Source organism: Trichosurus vulpecula, chromosome 8 (assembly GCF_011100635.1).
Source record: "Trichosurus vulpecula isolate mTriVul1 chromosome 8, mTriVul1.pri, whole genome shotgun sequence".
Taxonomy (NCBI): domain Eukaryota; kingdom Metazoa; phylum Chordata; class Mammalia; order Diprotodontia; family Phalangeridae; genus Trichosurus; species Trichosurus vulpecula.
This window is the reverse complement of record NC_050580.1, coordinates 120,057,962-120,080,679: the sequence shown is the minus strand read 5'-3', so window position 1 is coordinate 120,080,679 and position 22,718 is coordinate 120,057,962. Positions and strand designations below refer to the sequence as shown.

At 38.7% G+C, this 22,718-nt stretch overlaps 1 protein-coding gene across 2 annotated transcripts in view; it reads left to right on the top strand.

Moving 5' to 3' along the window:
- ARNT2 (aryl hydrocarbon receptor nuclear translocator 2) overlaps window positions 1–22,718 on the top strand; it is a 260,460-nt gene that overhangs the window by 134,917 nt on the left and 102,825 nt on the right. For both annotated transcript variants that reach the window (XM_036737135.1, XM_036737136.1), the window contains exon 6: window positions 17,209–17,311. In XM_036737135.1, coding sequence (XP_036593030.1) covers window positions 17,209–17,311 — 103 coding nt within the window. The remainder of the gene's footprint in view (window positions 1–17,208; window positions 17,312–22,718) is intronic.

The window sequence follows — 22,718 nt, the reverse complement described above, 5'->3', positions numbered from 1 at the left end:
ATAATAATAGGAAGTTTGGGGAAGGGATGATTTTGAAAGGAAATATAAAGTTCTGTTTTGTACATATGAGGCTTGAGATGCCTATGGAACATCCAATTTGAAATGTCCCGAAGCAGTTAGTAACAGAAAAGTTGAGCTCAGGAGAAAGATTAGGGCTGGATACATACATACATACATACATACATATTCTATGTAGAGGAGATAATTGTACCCTTAGAAGCTGATGAAATCCCCAAGTGAGATAGTATAGAGGGAGAAAAGAAGAGGGCCTATAATAGAGTCTTGGCAGACTCATGGTTAGTGGGTATGACCTGGATAAAGATACACTAAAGGAGACTGAGTAGGACCAGTCAGAGAGGTAGGAGAACCAGGAGAAATCAGTGTCACAAAAACCTTAAGAGGTGAGATTATGGAAAAGAGAATAATAGATGATATCAAAGGCTACATGAGAAAAAGCCATTAGATTTGGCAGTGAAGAGATCGCTGGGTGGTAGTGGTAGTGGTAGGAGTAGGAGTAGTAATATTTGTAAAGAGTTTAGCATAGTGCCTAGCGCATAGTAGGTGCTAGTATAAACATTGGCTAGTGGTATTAGTGGTGCTGCTGCTGCTGGTAGTAGTAGTAGTAGTAGTAAAGATGAACAGAAGTTTTGATTTCTTTTGGAGCTATGTTGCATATGCAAAGTGATATCATTAAGTGTGATTATGTGAATAGATCTGAGAAGATAGGGGCTATTCAGAAGTAGTTTATCTTAACATTCTGAATACTCCAGGTTTTCTTGTGTAGTTCATAGAAATGATGAAAAGGGGAAGAAAGAATTCAAAGATTCTGAGTTTGTGCCTCCATGATATTATCTAATTCCTTATCAACACTGTATGAACAATAATTTTGGCAATTTTTACATTCATTTTTATAAGATTTTGAGTTCCAAATTTTTCTCTCTCCCTTCCCTTCATTTGATAGAGGTTATATATGTGCAATCATGTAAAATGTATTTCCACGTTAGTCATGTTGTGAAAGAAGAAACAGAACAAAAGTAAAAAAAGCTACCAAAAAATAAAGTGAAAAATAACATGCTTTGATCTGCATTCAGACTCCATAGTTCTTTCTCTGGGTGTGGAGAGCATTTTCTATCATGAGTCTTTTGGAATTGTCTTAGATCATTGTGTTGCTGAGAAGAGCTAAGTCTATCACTGTTGATCATCACATGATGTTACTGAAGAACAATAAATTTTAAAATGCTTGGAAAGCCCATGTACTCTAGTGGATAGAAAGCGGACCCTGAAGCAAGGAAAATCTCAGTGTAAGTCCTACTTCTGATCCATACTGGCTGTGTAACCCTGGGAAAGTCACTTCACTTTTCAGTACTCTAAGGCCTGGAGCAGAGCTGGGGGACCTGTGGCCTGCAGGCCACATGTGACCCTCTAGGTCCTCAAATGTAGCCCTTTGACTGAATCCAAACTTCACAGAACAAATCTCCTTAATAAAAGGATTTATTCTGTAAAACTTGGACTCAATTAAAAGGCTGCACTCAAGGACCTATAAGGCCACATGTGGCCTTGAGGCCACAGGTTCCCCACCATCCCAGTTCTGGAGTCTAGGCCACTTGGATCAGTCTGTAAATGGTAGAAATTGTAAACCTGCTTTGATAAAAGAGGTTTCCTCATCTGGGAGTCACCATACCAAGGAAATCAAACTATCCAGTCTTTGTCCCCAACCCCTTTAAGGTTACAATGCACTTTTCCAATATATGAATTCTATTTAACAGGTATTTATTGAACACCTCCCTTGTGCTTGCTGCTGTGTCAGTCATGGTCAACCAGCCTACAGTCCATCAGGTCATCTCATGTCATCCTTATAACAATCCCTTGATTCAGTGAAAGTGTTCTCCACATTTTACAGATTCAGAAACTAAGACTCAGAGGATGTGGGGACTTGCCAACAGCTAGTAGGTGGCAGAGCCAGTCTTTCTGACTCCAAACCTAGGTCTTGTTTCTTATTTCTAATTCAAATTCTTTCTACTACATCTTGCTGAAACATTCTAGGTCAGTGTTTCCCAGATGCCAGTCAGCAAAGCTTTCACTACCAAAGAAAGATCTTTCTTCTTTAAAAACTATAAAATTTAAAAAGCGCTTCTGCTCTACCTCTTGTTCCTTGCACCCCCATCTACTTTCTTTTCCCTGTTCCCTTTCTTCTCCCTCCTTGTCCTCCAGAGCTGTCATCTTGCTAAGCCTCCAGGAAAGAATTTGGGTGTTTTACTACAAGGTGTTCCTAAAGTCTGGAAACATAGGCAAAAATGCATATTTTCAAGAAATGAAATGAATGAAATTTTCAACATTTTATTTAATCGGAATATTAACAAATAACATCCTCAATTCATTTGTGGTGCAAAGGTTGATGAGCTTTGCAAGATTCGTGTGAACTCACTGCAGTAACTGTACATTGCCATCAATTGCCTATGTGTCTAGACTTTAGGAACACCCTGTAGTTTGCAATCTAGTCTAGTTTGGGGACCGCCAATCCACAGCATCTTCCTCCTCACAAATCCTTGAAGTCAGTAGACATCCACTTGTCTTCTCTATATAAGGTTCTGTCTAGGGAAAGCCTGCTACCAGCTGTCTTCTCTACTGAGTTAGGAGAATCAGTCTTTACTGTTTCAGTTACTTAAAAGATAGATAGCATGGAAAAATGGATAAAGTACTAATCTTGGAGTCAGAGAGACCTCAGTTCGAATCCTGATTCAGACCCTTCCTAGCTGTATGACCTTGGAAAAGTTGTTTGATCTCTCTCTGGACCTCAATTTCCTTATCTGTAGATAAGGCAACAAACATTTATTAAGCACGTACTATGTGCCAAACACAGTGCGAAGTGCCCAGGATACAAATCCAAGCAAAAAGAAAGATAGTTTCTACCCTCAAGGAACTCACATTCTAATGGAAGAAAACTACTTTCAAAAAGAGAGTTGCCTTTAACCAACTTTTATTATGTGCTTACTTCATGTAAGGGACTGTGCTAAGCACTGGAGATAGAGAAAGAAAAAAATGATATAGTCCCTGGCTTCAAGGAGATATCGGGGGTGAGGAGAAGGCTGTACAGTGTGTATAAAGTGAAGTTGAAAACAACATGGAATGTGATGGAGTCAGATGAAAGATCAAGACAAAATGCTCAATGAAAATTTTAGGAAGGGGAGACTGCTTTTATTTGGGGTGACCAAGGAAGGCTTCATTGGAGAAGGTGACGCCTGAACTAGATTATGAAAGAAACTAGTGATAGGGATAGGTTCTGATGATTTCATGGGTATAGAGAACTCCAGAGGGAGGAAACTTTATACCAAACAGGAAATAAAGATTCTAAAAGGTGGAGATGAGGAGGGTGCTCATTTCCAGAATAGGAGATGGCCTGGAGGAAACCATGGAGGCAGAAGAAAATATGTCAGTTTTAGGAACAGTTAGTGGACAGTCCAATTTTGCCAGAATGTAGTTTGTGTGAAGGGGTAGGTTGGAGGCAGATCATTAAAGACCTTAAATGCCAGAGTAAAGGGTTTATATTTTAAACTAGAGAAAATAAGGAATCACTGAAAGTTTTTGAGCCTAGGAGAATTTTAACCACAATATAAAGGACAGATTAGGGGAGGAGATAGGAATCAGAGAGATCAGTTGCAAGGCTAATTCAGCTGTCCAGACAAGAGATGATGAAGATCTGAGCTAAGCTTATGACATGTGAATGGAGAGAAGAATATATGAGAAGCAGAGGCAGAATTAATAAGATTTGCTGATTTTGGATGGGAGGAGAATACGGAGAGGAAAGAATCAAAAATGATTCTGAGATTTTTAAGACTGTGTGATTGGGAGGATGGCCATGCTGTGACCATAATAAATAAGGAAGCTATGAGTTGGAACAAAGAAGGTGATGAATGTAATTCAGGGCTTGCCAACTTCAGGGCGCCATTAGAACATTTAGGTAGAGATGTCCGGAAGGTATTTTGAAGGAGGAGAAAATTTAATGGATGCTCTTTTATGCCCTTCTTTAGCACTGTAAGGGTCAGCATGATCCTAAAATAAAATACTTACTTTTTATTAAAGTGTCAGTCAAGGCGATGTTAGAGATTGTTAACTGTTGAATCCATTGTTCTCCAAAACAATTTCTCCTTGAGAACCAAGCTTTCTAATTTTTGTCTTGCTAGGGCAACCAGTTAACCCTAGTTGCCATTAAAAGAATCAGCATCCGGCTGTGTCACCTCTTCCTCGTATGAAGCTGCCTATTTAAGGCACTGTTTCAGTGGTACATAATTTTACTTTGGAACACATGCTTCATATTTCATGAATTCTTTGTCCTTGCAAGAGAAAGCTTCCCCAAATTTTGATGGATGCTTTTCCTAATATCGTGAAGTTTTTTTTTTTCAAGGTCAACTTCATGTGCACATCTGTTAAAATGACTGTTCTACCTTTTGAGAATAAGAACATTTTGTCACGGCAATGAATAGAATTTTTTTATTCCTCTCTCCCCTCATTTCAGGGGACTGTACATATTTGGAACCACTTCAGATGTTATCTGTAACTTGACCATTGCTTTGCTTTTATTTTTAATCATTTCCTCTTGTTCTCTCCTTCCCCCTCCTACTCGCTATCTTGGTTTTCCTCATTTTAACTAAGATAAGATGTTTTCAGTTTTCTTAAGAATTCTTTTGGTGAAATATTTCTATTTTCTATTTGTCTTCCTCTTCTAGCCTGTGGAGTATTTTTTTATGTGTACAAAGTCTTCTTTTGTGATCTTATCCAAGGCAAACTTCTAATTTGTCTTTTTTTAAAGTCAGTATTGGCCAAAAGACTGTTTGAAACCCATCTGGCTGACAGCAATTAAAGAAGGATCCTCTTCCTTTGGAAAATAGACTGTCCTGTCCTAAGGCTATGGGCTCCTTAGGATACTGAAGTGGATAGGCCACCATAAAGAGGATCTAGCAAACTAACCTACCGTAGAGTTGGAGAACTGGTATTGTCAGCAGTGGTCTGCTTTCAAGGTTCCTATCTGGCTTCATTGTAATTCTGACCCAGTCTCTCATCCTCTCCTGGTTTCACCTTTCGTCTCTCACAGGTAATTCAGCCAAGTTATCTTTCTTAATAGCACACCTATAGTTGCATTGATTCAGACTGATATCTGACTCTAAGTGTCTGCCTCCTTGGGTCTGATACTTCTAGCCCTCTTTCTTCCCTGAACTTAGACCCTCAGTAAGTGGCACAGGCTAATGGAATTGGCTTCCCCAGAATATTCTGCACTCCCACCACTTCTCCAGTTGACCAGTGAGTCCCATAGGATCACAGGTAGCAAGACTTGGCAGTTTCTTACTGTTATCTGCCGTAGTTAATCAAGATTAACTCTTTGCTCCCAGTGCCCTATACCAGTGCTCAAATAATTAGTACCTTTACATGATTCTTCAGTGAAAACTGACAGAACTGCCTTATAGGGCCATATAGAGAAAGGTCCAGTTATCCTAATAGTATGTACAGTCAAAATGTTACCAATGTGTTGATACTCTCTGGATGCAGTTCTGCCTCTGTGTCTTTGAGAAATTTGTCAGAGAGCAAAACAGCATCATTGTTAGGAGGTTTCTTGAGAATTGTAACTGATCAGAGCTATAAAAACAAGCTAAAAATTTTTAGTCACAAAGTTGTCTGGCTTAACAGTTTGAAAATTAAGTGTATCCTTGAAGAACAAAATTCATTGTGTCTAGGGAGCAGAGTTATGTTTGACCACAGTCTCTCACTTTTGTTTAATGTAATCAGAGGGTTGGATTCCAAAGGAAAGGTTTATCAACCTTGTTATGCTGTTTGTTCTCTTGTTATTTCAACAATCCTAAGCTGCATCCTGCCACCAAAGCCCAACATTTTGGCATTATTTCCTAATGATACTACATGGCTGCAAATCAGGAATACCATGTCTTCTGGGAGAGGCAGTATGGCATGGTGGATAAAGAGCTAGGAATACCTGGGTGCAAGTACCACCTCAGATACCATTTGTGTGACCCTGCACAGGTCACTTATCTCTTAGTGCTCCAGGTGACTCTTTGATACTATAAATTGAAGAGAAGATGCTGATCTCTATTAGTAGAGGGAGTTTTCTTACCATTCTATATAGAAATTTCATTCCAAATAGAAATGAAATCACAAATCCAGTCCCTATCCTATGTTCTCTGAACAATCAAAATGGCAGGTGCCCTCTTGGGCAACTCAAAGATATATATGCAGCAAGTATATCACCCATGATGATTGGCATGCAAGAAGTGATGTAAAAGTACGTTAACAAATATATGTTTGACTGGAAAAAAGAGGTGAGAGGATGACAGAGGGATAGCTTAAATGGTGTGCAAGTATCCATTAAATATTAAAAGACCTCGAGGAAAGCCTCTGGTAAATTGTGTAAAATCCTTCATTAAAAAATATAGAGAGAGAATGACATAGATAAGAAGCATACAAGATGAGAATGCATGGAATGGGTTGAGATCTCCTTGCCAACTAAGCAAGTACCATATCAATAAAGTTCCAGACACGTTGGAGTGATATTAAAATATGTGATCTCTCCATCAGGAAACCTAGAACTAGAGATTTTCATTGTCATCTCTTATGTTTCCTATCATCTCATTCCATTTCTAAGCATCTATAAGCACTTTTTTTTATTATCCATAAAATCAACTCCACTCCTACCCTGACATTTAAAGCCCTCTACGATCTGGCCCCACTGCATTCATCCAATGTTACTTCCCACTGTTTCTCAACATCAACTCTCCACTGCAATCAGGCTATGACTACTTTTATCCCAAACCCATCATGCCGACAGGGGCCTTGGGACGTCTGCTATAAATGCTGCCCTGGGAGAAAGGGAATACATCCAGCCAGAGTCTGTGCCATCAAGCTGAACTCTGTGGAAAAGATTAGAGATATCTAGGTGGCATAGTGGATAGAACTCCACACTCAGATTCGAGAAGACCTCAGATCAAATATGCCTTCAGACACTAACCATGTGATCCTGGGCAAGTCAGTTAACCTCTGCTTGTCTTAGTTTCCTCATCTATAAGTGAGAATAATGATAGTTCCTTAATTCCAGAGTTGTTGTGAAGATAAACTGAGATAATATATTTGCAAAGCACTTTGCAAACCTTCATGTGCTATATAAATACTAGATGTTTTTGTTGTTTATAAAGCAGATTGTCCTTTGTGAATAACATTTCCCAAGTCTCTATGTCAACCATATCTGCAATCCTGTATAGCTACAGCTAACTGCCATCCTCTGTAGGGAACACAGACCTAGACATGCCCCCGGGAAGTCCAATTGAATCCATCTGGATGTGGAAAACATTTATATGAGAATGGGAAAACCCAGACTTCCCAAGATGAAATGTGTGCTTCTACAACATATGGGGAGAATCTACTCCCCTTTCTCTCATTTGCTTAAGCAATTCAAATGCATATTCTGCTGCTACAGAATGAGAGGGAACTTTAAAAAACAAAAAACCCTTCACCACTCCCTTCTTCTGGCACTCCTGTTACATACTCAGCAAAGTCTTTACCTCCATGGACAAGGAATTATTTCAGGCATATCTATAATTATTAAGCCTTGCGCTCCAGCACACTACCCCCATCCCAAGCTATACCATTTTGATATTCCAAATCTAAAGCCATGAGACTGCCAATAAATGCCTTCTGTCTCTCATCTCTGTGCCTTTGTTCATTTTATTTCACCTCTCTGAGAACCTCTCTCCTAACCCCTCTACCTTTCTAATCATTTCCATGCTTAAGGTCCAGCCTCCATAAAACATTTTAGTGCTGTGGCTCATCTTAATCTCTAAATTCCTTGAAGTGGCATCCCTATGACATTCACTGACTATGCTCCACCATCTTATTCTCTAATTGCACCTGTGTGTCTTACCTTCTCAATTAAATTGTAGGAGTCTCTGAGGATGGGGTCCAATGTAATACTTCCTTTATATATTACTCATTCATATTATTGAATGTATAAATTAATATATTTTTCACAATGTCATTTTGCTTTTCCTTTAAAGGAATTCTGATTGGTGTTAGCTTCTCCCTGCAGAGCCCTCCCTCTGGTTATTTTAATTATAATAGTAAGGCAACATTTGGACTATCCATTTCTGATCCCCGTAGAGTCTTTCCACTGGCTATTTTAATGAAAGTAGCAATGAAATACTTGGACTATCCATTTCTAATCTTACTACGTGATGGGCCCACCTAGTTTTTGGTTTTACATGTACATATTACTGATCAAATTCAACTTCCTTTTTAATTAATCTATTGAGGAAGAGGCATCATATTGTCAAATTGACTATTGCTATACTTTGGAATTATACTACAATATAGAAAATTGCTAAAAAGTTCTGTATTACGTCCCCAATCCAATCCAATGTTTGCTTCCCCTATGATCAGTAATTTATGTGGCTTTTAACTGTCGTGAAATTTGAGTTTTGGAGTTGCTATGGGGAAAAACTACCAAGGTCATGCAGAGAGAGTTCATCATTAGGCAACAAGCCTTGCCTTAATCATAGTATTTTAAAATGAATGAAAGTGAAACAGAACACAGCCCTTCCCTTGATAAAGGCTAAGAATCAGTGTAGCCATTTGCCTTTTCCTGTCACAAGTCACAACAATCACAATTAGATTCTCAGAAGCAGGGAAAGATGCTAGATAGTCCCATGAGGAGCTGCACCCTTGAATTTGGGTGTAAATGCTACAGTTTGGGATTTAGGTATAGGAACAAAATTCTCCAAAATTTTAATGGACTGATGATCTAATTGGTATGGGCACTCCTTCCACCAGTGTCAGTCTCACCCATAAATTCTCATCCTATATGATTCTTGTCCATGCCCTTCCATAAATCCTCCATTGGAGAGATCTACCTAGTGCCCTCGAGGCCTTGCTTTGTCTACTTTATGATAGCACCAATGCAATACTTGCACTATCCATCGCTGATCCTTCTGTTTAACTATATGATAGGTCCACCTGTTTTTCTGATTATACATGTCTTTGAGGTAGCATGGTATAATAGAAAAAGACACTGATTCTGAAGGCAGAGTACCTGCCTTCAGGTTCATTTTTTGGACAAGTCACTTATTTGGACAAGTCTCTATACCTCAGTTTCCTCACCTGCTAAATGAGGAGTTTGGATACGATGGCATCTGAGGTGTCTTCCAGCTGTGACCATTTGTGTCTTTTGTCACTTTTCTTAAGTATGAGTCATTATTGGCAATATGCTTCAGCCTACTTACAGCCACCACCTTTCAATGTCCGCTTTGGCCATTGATTCTTCGTAGAGTATGGTTTTCCATGATTCACAGCCATATAGCATTACTGAGAGAATATTGGTGTTAAAAAAAATGAAAAGGACTTTGGTGGCAGGAAGTGACTTGGGATCATTGAAAGTGCTGCAATATTTCACATTTAATCCATATCACTCTTCTGTTCAGTTTTTTACCTAAGAGAGATTTCTATCAATATCTATCTACCTGTATTCCTTCCTTCCTTCTTTCCTTCTTCTTTCTCTTCTTTTCTTCCTTTCTTTTCTCTTTCTTTCTCTTTCTTTCTTTCTTCCTTCCTTCCTTCCTCCCTCCCTTTCTTTCTTTTTATCTTTCTTTCTTTCTATCTGTCTGTCTGCTTATGTACTAACTTAGTTGGCTACCCATCCACCTGCATGTCATAGACAATCTAAAATCTTTACTCTAATTGTTAGTATTCAGCTAGATGGCACAATGGATAGAGCAGTGGTCCTGGAGTCCGGAAGATCTGAGTTCAAATCTGGCCTCAGACACTTACTAGCTGTGTGAACCCGGGCAAGTCCCTTAATGCTATTTGCCTCAGTTTCCTCATGTGTAAAATGAGCTGGAGAAGGAAATGGCAAACCACTGTAATATCTTTGCCAAGAAAACCCAAATGCGATCATGAAGTAACAGATATTATTGAAAACAGCTGAACAACTGAAATTCTACATAAAAGATCTTCATTCAGATTTTGGGCCAGAAGATCTATATTTAAACATCAGCCTTTATACTTACTATTGTGTCTTTTATATAGTACTACTTACTACTACTATGTGTCTTTAGACAAGTCACTGCCTGAGAATCAGTTTCTTTATTTGTAAAATGAGAATTTAAATGGCATTTCTTACCATGGTAAGATTATTGTAAGGGCCAGAGTGAGATAGTATCAGCAATATGCTTAGTAAATTATAGAATTATATAAATATTACCTATTATGTTGATTTACTAGAATATAAGCTTCTCGAGGGTGATGACTATATTGTTTTCATCTTTTTTCCTCATTGTTTGCCACAGTTATCTGCTCAAATGTTTGTTGCATTGACTTTTTATTGTTATTAGGTACTGAGTACTCCATTGTATAAGTTATTCATGCAGAATCTGAATGAACATCTGTGAAGGTTGTTTTCCCGTCTGCAGTTGGAGAATTGTGTTAGGTGTCCTCTAAAATCTGTTCTACTTCTAAAATTCTGTGAGGGATTAGAATTCATTGTAATCTGGCTTGCCTACATATGTCTCTGGGTTTTCTTAATAGTCAAATGAAATTCATATGGACCTCACAGGGATTTCATGGGCCCCATAGCCAAGTAGTCAACAACTTGAGTAAGAGAATGTTATATAACACTGAAGGAAATAGAAGTTACTTTGAGAGTGGGGCTCTGAAGATTCACACATGTGTTATTTGCATTTTAAAAGACCATATTTGAACATCAAGCATCCCATTTTACTTTTATGTTTGTTTTTTCATGTCCTTTACTCCTTCCTGTACCCAATTTCTCTTAAATCTATTCTTCATTCTCATCTTTCATCCATTCCTGCTTCAGCAGTCAATTGATCAAAAGCATTAAAGTGCCTGCAATGTGCCAGGCATTGGAGGTACCCATCCTCCTAACTTTCCTATTATTATGGACAACGCTGGCATCATTTCAGTTACCCAGAATTATCCTGGCGTCCGTCTTCCCTCACCTCCTATATCTAATCAGTTCCTAAGTCTTGCTAATTCTGCCTTCACAATATCTTTGCAGTCAATCTCTCCAGTCAACCTCTTACTTTATTCAGGCCCTTAACCACTGGGTAAGTTATTCAAGACCGCCTCTAGCCTAGATTATTGTAAAAGCCCCCCAACTGGTCTCTCTGCCTCTAGCCTGTCTTCTCTCAAAACCATCGTCCCAATTGATATTCCTAAAAAGCATAGCTCTGCCAATGTCACTTTTTTTTTTGCAAAAAAATCGTCCTTAGCTCCCTATCGTTTCTAAATGACAGACTCTTCTCTTTGGCATTTAAAACCTTTTATAATCAGTTTGCAATATATTTCCTGCTGCTTTCGTATTATTCCTCTTCATACACCCTACATTCCAGGCAAACTGGCCTACTGGCTGTTCACCATACACAACATTCCACCTCTCACCTCCAACCATTGCACATTCCACAGCTGGAATGCTCCACTACATCTTGGAATCCCCTCTCTCCCTTCAAGGTTCATGTCAAGTAGTACCCCCTCACAAGACTTTCCTGATCTCTTCAGTTGTTAATATTCTACTCCTCTCCTAAAGTGCTTTGTGTTTCTATGGCATATACCCCAATATATCAAAAATCATATTATTTTAAGTTTTTTCATTCGCACTCAAGTTTTTAGGTACCCATTTATTGCATAAAGTTGAGTGAAATTGGCATTTGGAAGGGGGTATGTAAAGGACTCCATTGTTCCTACTGAAATTGGAGTATAACATGGAGAAATAAACATTGAAACAGTTGTCTTATAGAGTCGTGGCTGAAATATCATGAAAATATGTTTTCTGATCTCCTTGTGTTCAGCGGCCCATGTGGCACACAGCTGTGATTTATTTTCAGAGTGCTGGATTGGAATTTGACAGACTGCAAGGTTTGCCTTCCTCACAGCTGAAACCATTTGCCGTTTGGGTGATGATAAAGCAAGTGACAATTTACACTTAAAATGCTGTTAAAAAAACACACAGGAAAAAAAAAACACAGAATTCTTGAGTGAGAACAGACAAGCACCAAACTGTATTTGTAATATGAATTATACAAATGACAGCTATTCGTTTATTGGAAATTATATAGGAATATATTTATTTCGTAGCACAAAAGCTAGATAATTATCAGAACTTATAACTAAGCCTCTCCTAGCTGAATTATGTTCAGAGGTACACATCTAACTCAGCTGTTTCTAAATTGAATTTTTTTTAAAATGCCATAACACTTTTCAGAAGTCCTGCTCTGATACCTTACTTTGGCTCAGAGGTAAATCTAAGTTCATGAAGAAGCATCATGGTACAGTGGAAAGAATGTTGAAGCTGAAGTTAAGACCTAGACTTGAACCCTGGCTCTGCTACTGGGCAAATCTCCTAACCTCCCTGGTCTTTGGTCCTTCTTTGTAAAGTGAGGGGGGTAGTCTGGATGACCTCTGAATTCCCATCTAAAATAATGGTATATGAATGTAATCGCATATTATTGTGTTATAAGAAATTATGAAGGTGTTATTGCTATGTATTTTGAATCTTCTCTTGAATCTTCTGTGCACATGACATGCTTTTTTTTTCTTTTCTTATTTTGTATTTAGGTTTCACTATTTAAGTTTATAATGTTTCTTTTTTCCTTATTATGTATTTTAAGTTTCAGTAATTAAAAAAAAAGAGAAATTATGAAGGAGACAGTTTCAAATGAACCTAGGAAGACATATCAACTAAGGCAAAGTGAGGTAGGCAGAACTATGGAAAGAAGGAAGGAAGGGAAGAAAGAAAGAAAGAAAGAAAGAAAGAAAGAAAGAAAGAAAGAAAGAAAGAAAGAAAGAAAGAAAGAAAGAAAGAAAGAAAGAAAGAAAGAGAAAGAAAGAAAGAAAAAGAGAGAGAGAGAGAGGGAGGGAGGAAGGAAGGAAGGAAGGAAGGAAGGAAGGAAGGAAGGAAGGAAGGAAGGAAGGAAGTGAATAATCACTTATTAAGCACCTACTATGTGCTGGCATTGGCTAAGCACTTTTACGAATGTTATTTCATTTGATTTTCACAACAACCTTGGGATGCAGGTGTTACAAGAAAACCGAGTCAGACAAAGGTTAAGTAACTTGCCCTTGGTCACACACCTAGTAAGCGTCTGAGGCTGAATTAAATGGAAATCTTCCCAATTCCAGGTCCAGTGCTCTATGAATGCAGTGACTAACCATGATTGCAGAGGATTCATAATGAAACACACTAGCACATTTCCTGTTGAATATGTGATGGACTTACAATATGGATTGACATGATTTTTTTTGAATATGGCCAATGTGGGAAATGGTTTTGCTTGACCATGCATATTTTTCACAAGGCTATTTTTTTTCTTTTTCTTTTTCCAGTTGGGGCAGGGAGGTGGAAGGGAAAGAAAGTGTATTTTTTTGTTCATTAAAAAAAATTAATTTAGGAAAAAGAATTTGCTTCAGACTCAAAATCTATCATCCTATATCAATGGTGCACAAGCCCTGGCAAATTCTACTAAAGTAAAAGCATTTGAGAATGTTCCAGGTGATAGACTGTATGTCTGTCATCCAGGGCCCAGCATAGCAAAGTTTGGAGAGGTTCATCATCAGAACAATTGCCCAGTAAATGAAGATTTTTCTTTTTAGCCAGAGCATCTCATTAACAAGGGCCCCAAAGGCATAGATGGGTTTTGTTTTATCTTAGGAAAGGGGATACCTACATAGATGAAATCACAGCTGCCTCAAGTATTAAACTACTACTTTACCCATGCTCCTTGCCAGAATGAAATAGAGAATGACCTATTTCTTGCCTAATTGAAGTCTTAGGTCTGTGATTTAAACATTATAGTTTCTATAAAAGGTAAAAGAGACAAACAGTTATGTCTTACCCTGACATAACACTTGCCTTCGGGGTGCCCTTATTGTACACATTGGTGACAGCTAAAACAAGCTGTTCACAGGTACTGTAGGTGTTAGGACATGTCTGTTGATTATAATTTATTTCACTAGATGGTAGAGTGAGGCATGCATGAATTAAAAAAAATGAAAGAGTTCTAAATAGCTGTCTTTGTCAAGATACCATCTGCTTGTCTGAGATAGGGTTGAGTTTGATGAAGATTTAGCAGAATGAATTCTGGAGTTCAAGACAGATCTGTCACTGGAATGTGGAATGAGCATAGAGCCAGAGAGGGTGTTACAGAGCCTGGTTAATCAGGGCAGCTGAGCAGATGCTTGGTTAGGTGAAGTGCAGATTAATACCAGATCCGTGTTGAAGCCAGAGGTCAGGGCTTAGAACAGAACATGGATCAGTGGGTAAGACTAAAATAATAATAATTGTCATTTATACCCCTTATGACAGGGGTTCTTAACGTTGGAGTCTGTAAATTTTTTTTAAAATGTGTTTGGATAACTGTATTGTAATATAATTGGTTTCCTTTATAAACCTATGTGTTTTTTTAATGTATTCAGACACATGATTCTGAAAGAATTCTATAGGTTTCACCAGACTTCCAAGGGAGGTCCCTGGCACAAAAAGAGGTTTGCAGCCCATATTTTAAGATTTAGAAGAGCACTTTATATATACAACCTTATTCCATCCTTATAACAACTGTGTGAAGTAGCTAATACAGGTAACTTTATCTTTGAGGGAACTGAAATTCAAAGAAACAAAAATGGCTTGCCCATGATCCCAGGGCTAGTAAGTGTCCTAAGCAAGATGTGAACCTTACTTCACCTTCTGAATCCAAATCTAGCCAATTTCCATTACCCCATAACTGGGGTCGCCATAGACAGGGCTTCTCCCTAGGTATTAGGCTTAGAGTGGGTTCCCTATGATGTGTCTTTTAATGGATGATTTAAATCTTTCTGGGGAGGTGGTGACTTGTGCCAGCCTTAAAAGGGGCTCTAGCCAGGATGGGCAAGACATTAAAACTAGAATGGGGATAATAATAGTGCCTATCTTGCAGGGTTGTTGTGAGGATCAAATGAGGCAATATGTATAAAAAGCATTTAGCACAGTGCCTGACAGATAGTAGGCTCTATATAAATATTTATTCTCCTCCTCCCCCAAACCCCAATCTTAGAGTGTTTGCTATGAGATTTACTTCTTAAAGGCAAAGCCTGTAACAGGGCACGCATTACGTTAGGGCCTTGATCTTACCAGAGGTGTGCGTGTGTGTGTGTGTGTGTGAGAGAGAGAGAGAGAGAGAGAGACAGAGACAGTGACAGAGAGAGAGAAAGAGACAGAGAGATGCAGAGACAGAGAGAGAAGGGGAGGAAAAAGAGCGGGGAGAGAGGGAGAGGAGAAATGGAGCAGAGAGACAGAGAACGCAAAAATCATTTAGTAGCCATTAATTACTATAGAGGGAGTTTATTTTTAAAATTTTTTTTATTTTTTAAAATTTATTTAAATTTATTTTTCATATTTAAAAATAAATTTATTTAAAATTTTTCATCTTACTGGATAAAAGTTATTTTTAAAATTTTCTACTAATGTATTCATGACAGCAATCTGTATTAGTGAATTTAATTTTTAAAAACAAACGTGTCTTGTAAATGACTTATCTCTCTATTCTGTATATCATATTTTGAAATCCTATATTGCAGGGAGAAAAAAATGAAGGAAAAATTCTCAAAATAGTGGGACTTTGTCAATATATTTATTGACCAACAATTATTTATTGCTTACCTACTTTGTGCTCATTGATATGGTGTATGTATATTTGTATAGTTGAAAGAACACTGGATTTGAATGATTTTGTGATTTTGTATAAATCATTTTAAAACTCCTCTGAGCTTCAGTTTCTTTATGTGTAAAACAGGGATAATAATACTTAAACTACCCACCTCATAGAACTGTTGTAAGGAAGCCATAATACTTTTTAAATCTTAAAGTGAATGAATGAATGAGCAAGTGAATGAAAAGGCACTTATTAAGCTTTTATTGTGTCTCTGGCGCTGTGCTAAGCACTAAAGATACAAATGCAAAAGTATAATAATCCTTGCCCTAACAGAGCATGTACTCTAATAGAGGGGGGTCAACATATCCTGGGGAATGGTGGCCAGAGAAAGGAATTTTGGTCTTGGAGGGTAGAAGGACAGTGAGTTTATCCATAGGGCTGCTCATTAACATGCCTTTTCTAGCAGCAGTTGTAGCATTGATTTGATTCTTGGGCAATGAGGAAATCAAATGATATTGATTTATACTTTGCAAATCTTCAAGTGCTATATAAATGTTACCGTCATCATCATCATCATAGGTAGGATGGTGAAGACCTCTCATAAAATCGAAATCGTAGCCTTTCTGTAAATTGAGTGGGATAAATAAAAGTGAGGACTTTTCGGCGTGGCTCAGGGCTTCTGATGGACAGCTAGACCTAAGTTTGAGTTACTAAAAATCACCTGAACTGTGTCCTTGCCAAATAAGGATAAAAGTGTTCTTAAGAGTTGGTGTTGGCTAAATTAGCATTTCCTTGTTCCTTGTACCAGAGGCAGATTTCCGCATTTAGATTGTGAGCCTGAACTCCACCAATGAGAGTGAAAAGGTCAGTGGTGGGTGGGGGCTGTTTGCTTTAGGGTATATAGCTGGGGTTCTGCCCTCTGCGTGCAGCCTTTCCCTACTGATTGTCTATCGGTTTGGAGACTGCCCTTTCCCACAGGATCATAATAAAATTCATTTCTACTTTCTACTTGAGAAGCCTCTGAGTTTAATTTTGGGTGAAGTTGCTGTCCCACACAATCATCATCATCATCATCATCATCACCATCATTATCTCAGGAGAAAATGCATACTGTTGCCAGGAAGAGAGAAGTGTTTGTCATTTTGTTACATCTTCATATAAAGAGCTAAAACTTTTTCTAGTGTCAGATGCCTACTACTAGAAATTTGTAAGGAACTGTGTATGACATGAAAGTCAGCAGCTTGATCTCTTTTATTCTGTATTAACAACTCTGGGAAAAGCTTTTTCCTTTCCCAGGAAGGAAAGAGAAGAGGAAGAGCTATTTATTGCGGCAAGTCATTTTATTATGAGCAGATCTCATTGATCCATGTGTTCCTTGCCAAGGCGTTGGAGACTTGACTGTACTAAGAAATGAGCAATGTATATAGTTCCTTTTTTCTTGGGACTCAAGACTAGAGAAGAAAGTTGTTCTTGGATCTTGTTGAGAAAGTTTTATGCCAACTTTATTTTCTTTCTTTTTAAGGTCGGATTTTGGATCTGAAGACAGGGACAGTCAAGAAAGAAGGTCAGCAGTCATCTATGAGAATGTGCATGGGATCCAGACGCTCTTTCATTTGCAGGATGAGGTTTGTAATAACATTGCTGTAGTTAGCTTGTCTCAAGCTACTCTTTGCCATGGATGTCCCTTATGGGAAGGGTTGAATCCTCGGTGGCTCCCTATTACTTTTATGACAATAATAGTTCACATTTATACAGTGTTTTCCTCCCTATTGTTACCCCCATTTTATTGCTAAGGAAGCTGAGGCTCCGAGAAAGTAAACCGTTTGCTTAAGGCCACACAGAGCAAGTGGTAGATTTAGGACTAAATCTCATTTTCTTATTCAGAATCCTTCCATACCCTATGATGCCTCTGTTTCCTCCAGAGCAGCATGGTGCTTTGCACCTAGTAAGTGCTTCCTGAGGTCATTAAATAAATGCTAACTATAAATGAGGAATTTCAGCATTGGAAAAGACCAGAGAGATAAATTCCACCCACAGTTGACTGACAATAGCCTCCACAACTTCCCTAACAAGTAACCATCGACCTTTAGATCCCTAGTGATGGGAAACTCGTTATCTCCAGGCCATTCCACTTTTGAACGGTTCTAATTATTAGGATTTTGTCCCCACTCCTTACAACTTCCACCAATTACTCCTAGTTTTGTTCTCTAGGGCCAAGCTGAACCTCCCTCCAAGTTGACATGGTGTCATTAATGACTGAAACTGTTCATTCCACCAGTTTCCAATTCAACTGAACTGTACCAGTGGCTAGCCCACATCTTTTCATCTTGCCCAAAAGAATAAAAGCAAAATGTTTTACTGAAATCTAGAGAAACCTTATCTATAGCATTCCCTTGGGATTCAGGGTCTTCCGTAATCTGGCCCCAACTTCCCTTTCCAACCTTTTATTTTGCTAATGTCTACATAAACCATCCACTTGAGCCAGAATGGTTTACTTACTGTCTCCTAAGACCTGTCTACCTATTTGTCTACCTACCATCTTGCTTACATTCTGTCTCCACCTAGAATTCGCTTCCCTTCTTTGTCTACCCAAGACATATTCACCCTTCAAAGCCTAGCGCCATAATACTTTCCTGACTGTTTCAATGCACAGTGAAACTCTTCCCTCTGAAATCATAAAGCTAATTGCCCCCAGCACTCACTTGGCATTTAATTATCCAATAACTTGATCTCTTGTCACAAATATTGTTCTTTGACTATTCTTGTTTATTTCTTGTCTCTGCTACTAAATTATAAGTTCCTTGAAAACAAAGGGGGAGGGAGGAATATAAGCATTTATCTAGCACCTACTATGTGCCAGACACTGTGCTGAGTCCTTTACAAATACTTCATTTGAGCCTTTTAACGACCCTGGGAGGTAGGTGCTATTATTATGTTCACTACTTTACATTTGAGGGAACTGGAGCAAACAGAGGTTAAGTGACTTGCTCAAGGTAATACAGCTACTAGGTGTATTTGAAGCAAGGCTGAATTTGAACTCTGATCTTCCCAACTCCAGGTCCAGTGCTGTATCTGCTGTGACACTTTCTCTCAATGCCTAGCACATTGCTTTAGCACCTAGAAGGTGTTCAATAAATATGTACTGAATGAATAAGTTAATGAATGAACTTAGGAACAGGTGGGATGAATGGTTCGGGTAGAATTATAGCTAGAAAGGGGGAAAATACTAACTCTTTTAGAAAGGAGCTTTAAAAATCATTGAGAGGCCTGGATAAAAGTCCGACCTCTCCTATTTATTAGCTGTGTGATTTTGGGCAAATTATCTTGCCTCTCTGGGCCTCAGTTTTATTCCTTTGTAAAATTAAGAGGTTGGACAAGATGGCTTCTTGCTCTAACATTATATGATTCTATATGAGGCCCTCTGATTTCTATATGAATCCATATTTTTCTGTACCTGTTTACATTACCATAATTCCCCTGCCCCCAAATAATACAAGTAGTAAGTACATTGGACCAATTGTTCCCAAACAATATAAGCCAAACTAAGCCTATTCATATGCCCATTGGTACCTAAAATGCCATACTTGGTAGCAGATATGTAAGGTTATCCATTTCTGCTTCAGTTTTCTACTCCAAACTATAAATAAGCAATTCAAACCATATTCTACAACAGACCTGTCCAACCTTAGGTTTCTATTGAAACAATAGACAACATATTTTGATTTGCCATTTTAGTGAGAGCTTCTATGCTTGTAGGTGGGGCACATAAACTGCACTGCCCGCTGACTGCATTTTGGACAGCCCTGTTCTACAAGCTAAACAATAAGGGCTATTTAAGATAATATGAGCTGGCATTATTCTGATTATTCTGTAGTCTTAGTGAATTTCGGACAAAAATGTCAACTCATCCTTATGGAGTACAGAACAGGATTTTTTAGAGCTTATCAATGAGATTCTTGGCTTTGAGCACAAATCCCTAACTCATTCATTCTGTTCAATTCACTATCTCTTGAGCTTCTATCACTTGCAAGGAGTGGTGCCTAAGGAAACTCAGGAGAGATGTCAAAGACGTAATCCCTGTGATGCAGAACACATGATTCCCCATCCTCAAGGAGCTTACCATCTTGCAGGCCTGAGCAAGGCACACAAATAGCCATGCAAGCTTGAGTGTGAAGGGGCATAGGTTGTATGGTCAAAGTCTAAGGGATTCCATAGAGGGGGGAAGAGCCACTTTTTACTAGGAGAATCAGGAAAAGCTACAAGGAAAAGATAGGTGGACCTTCCAAGGAGGAGGAGGAATTCCCTGGCAGAGTTGTGGGAAGAGGATATGTGTGTATTTTTTCTTGTCAAATAGTTAGTACAATACGTGCAGCAGACTGAGTACAGACTCCCGCAGAACTTTTAACTGCTTTCATCTCTGTTTTTTTCTCCCTCTCTCTCAGGACTATCTGTATTTTTATCTGTATTCATGAAGTATCCACTTACCTTACAAGGACTTACTAAAGTGAAAACATTAGTAGGATAAGGGATAGTTAGACTCACGATCCTCTAGAGGAAAAGAGCTAAGGTGGTACAGTGGTTAGAGCACTGGACCTGGCATCAGGAAGACTCCTCTTCTTGAGTTCAAATCTAGCCTCAGACACTCACCAGATATGTGACCCTGGGCAAGTCAATGTTTGCTTCAGCTTCTTCATCTGTAAAATGAGCTGGAGAAGGAAATGGCAAACCACTCCAGTATCTCTGTCAAGAAAACCCCAAATGAGGTTATGAAGAGTCAGACACGACTGAAAAACAACAACAAAGGAGATGTCTGAATCTGGGAGAAATTCAGGTTTTCTGCAGAGACTGAAAATTGCAGAAGCACATAGAATAGGAATAATAATAACAATATGTATTAATTATTTACCACTTCACAGTATGGTGAACACGTGACATATTTTATTCTCGTAACAGCCCTGTGAGGTAGGTTCCATTTTTAGCCCCATTCTTCAGGTGAGGAGCCTCGAAGTGGGAGACATAAAATCATTTGCCCAAGGTCACGTAGCTCTTGTGTTTAGTTAGGGTCTGAGTGCAGGTGTTCCTGATTCTGAGTGAAGCGCTTTAGTTACTACATCACCTCAAAGCCTCTGAAACTGAAGCCTGCATGCTAATGAGTATGTTTAGGAGTAATTTGCTAAGCCTGCTTCCTTCCACTTGGATGAAAAATGTCTTCAGTACAGGCAGACAAGGATTACCCAGCAATTTGCTACCCCCATAAAGCCTCTTCTCTTGCTTTGTGGAGATAGCTCTCACTCAGCCTTCCCTAATTTACCCAGATGCATGAATTTAGGAGTTGGTGGTGAAAAAGGTGGGAGGTAGTGAGGAAGGACTAGGGCTCAGGAGGCATGCGATAAAGAGCCGGACTTGGAGTCAGCAAGACAGGCTCATATCCTGCTTTGGATACTTTAACTCCCTGTCCGACCCTGGACAAGTCACTTAGCAGCTTTGTGCCTCAGTTTCCTTCTCTGTAAAATGAGGGGAGGTTGGATTTGATGACCCCTAAAGTCATCACATCCTGCTCTAAGTCTATGATCCTATCATCTTTCCTGCTGTAGACATCGTGATCAACCAGTACAATCGCTGCTGCCCTTTGCGGCATTTTGTACTCTCTTGCCTTTCTAACTTTCCAGCAAAACCACCATGTGAATCCTCAGTTCGCTTGCTTCCTCTCCTCCTGTGCCTGGGCCACAGGATTCTGGTGGAAGAAATTCAGAACCGTGCAGACCTAGTCCATTTCATATTTCCACTGGCTAACCAACCTAATCCTCACTGCTGCTCAATTATCCTTCAATCCCTCCTCCTTAGACTCCCTAGTGGTTATTTCAGACCATCTCCCTGTAAATGCATATTTGTTCTGCACACTCATCATTTTCAACAAATGATCTTGCTTCTTACTTTACGGAGAAAACTGACACCATCCAGTAGGAGTTTCCTCATAAAACCTCTTCTTTACCTTAACATAATACTTGTCCTAAACCAAATGGCATTCTTCCTTTAGGCACAAAGGAGGTATTCCTGCTTCCTTATAAAGCTAAGCTTTGTACGCTGTTCGCTGCTCCCTATTATCTTCTGGATCTCTAGCATCTTTAGCACTGTCTCTAAACATGCTCTGGTCTCCCCTTTTCTGGGGGAAAAAAGTTTATTTAATCTGTTACCCTATCCAGAAAATGAGGGGTTTTTCCCCTATTAAGATTTTTCTCCTCCTCAGTGAGGGTTCAATACCATTGGGAGGTGGTGGGACTGCATTCAAATAATCTGAACTGTAAGGCAGGTGGTTTGGGTAGTTGTTAATTTTATCCAAGATAGAAATAATTCCAGTAATTAAGTGGATCCATTTTCTCATTGATAAGATTGAGATTAGAACTATGGATTTTCCAGATGATCCTTGTCTTCCAAATATCTCTTTATTTAAATAACTGAATTTAATTCAGCTTAAGTTAACATTTATTAGAAACCTACTATATGCAAGCATTTAACTCTTATAGAGAAATGTTTTAAAATAGTCACAAATTTGGTACTTTTTTCACTAATGTTTAACTGTTATAAATACTAGTCCAGTCCAATCCTGGGTTTATCCTGAAATTTTAAGTGGGAGATTTATTTTTCATATACCCTGAATCCTATCTTGGAGTCAAATATCTTTCAGGACTAATATACAAGTTTTGAATTTTAACTTCAGAATTTCAAATGAATTTCAGATTTAGAGACAGCTGGTGGCACAGTAGGTCTGGCCTCAGACACTTGCTGGCTGTGCCACCCTGGGTAAGTCACTTAACGTTTGATTGCCTCCGTTTCCTCAACTGTAAAATAGGGATATGCTATCACTAATTTCCCAGGGCTGTTATGAGAATCAGATTAAATAATATTTATAAAAGTGTTTAGTACAGTGCCTTGAACACAGTAGGTAATATATAAACGCTTATTCCCTTTACCATTCAGTTCTAGTGCTTTAGCATAGTTTGGCATTCCAAACCCTTGTAGCTTTCATAACGA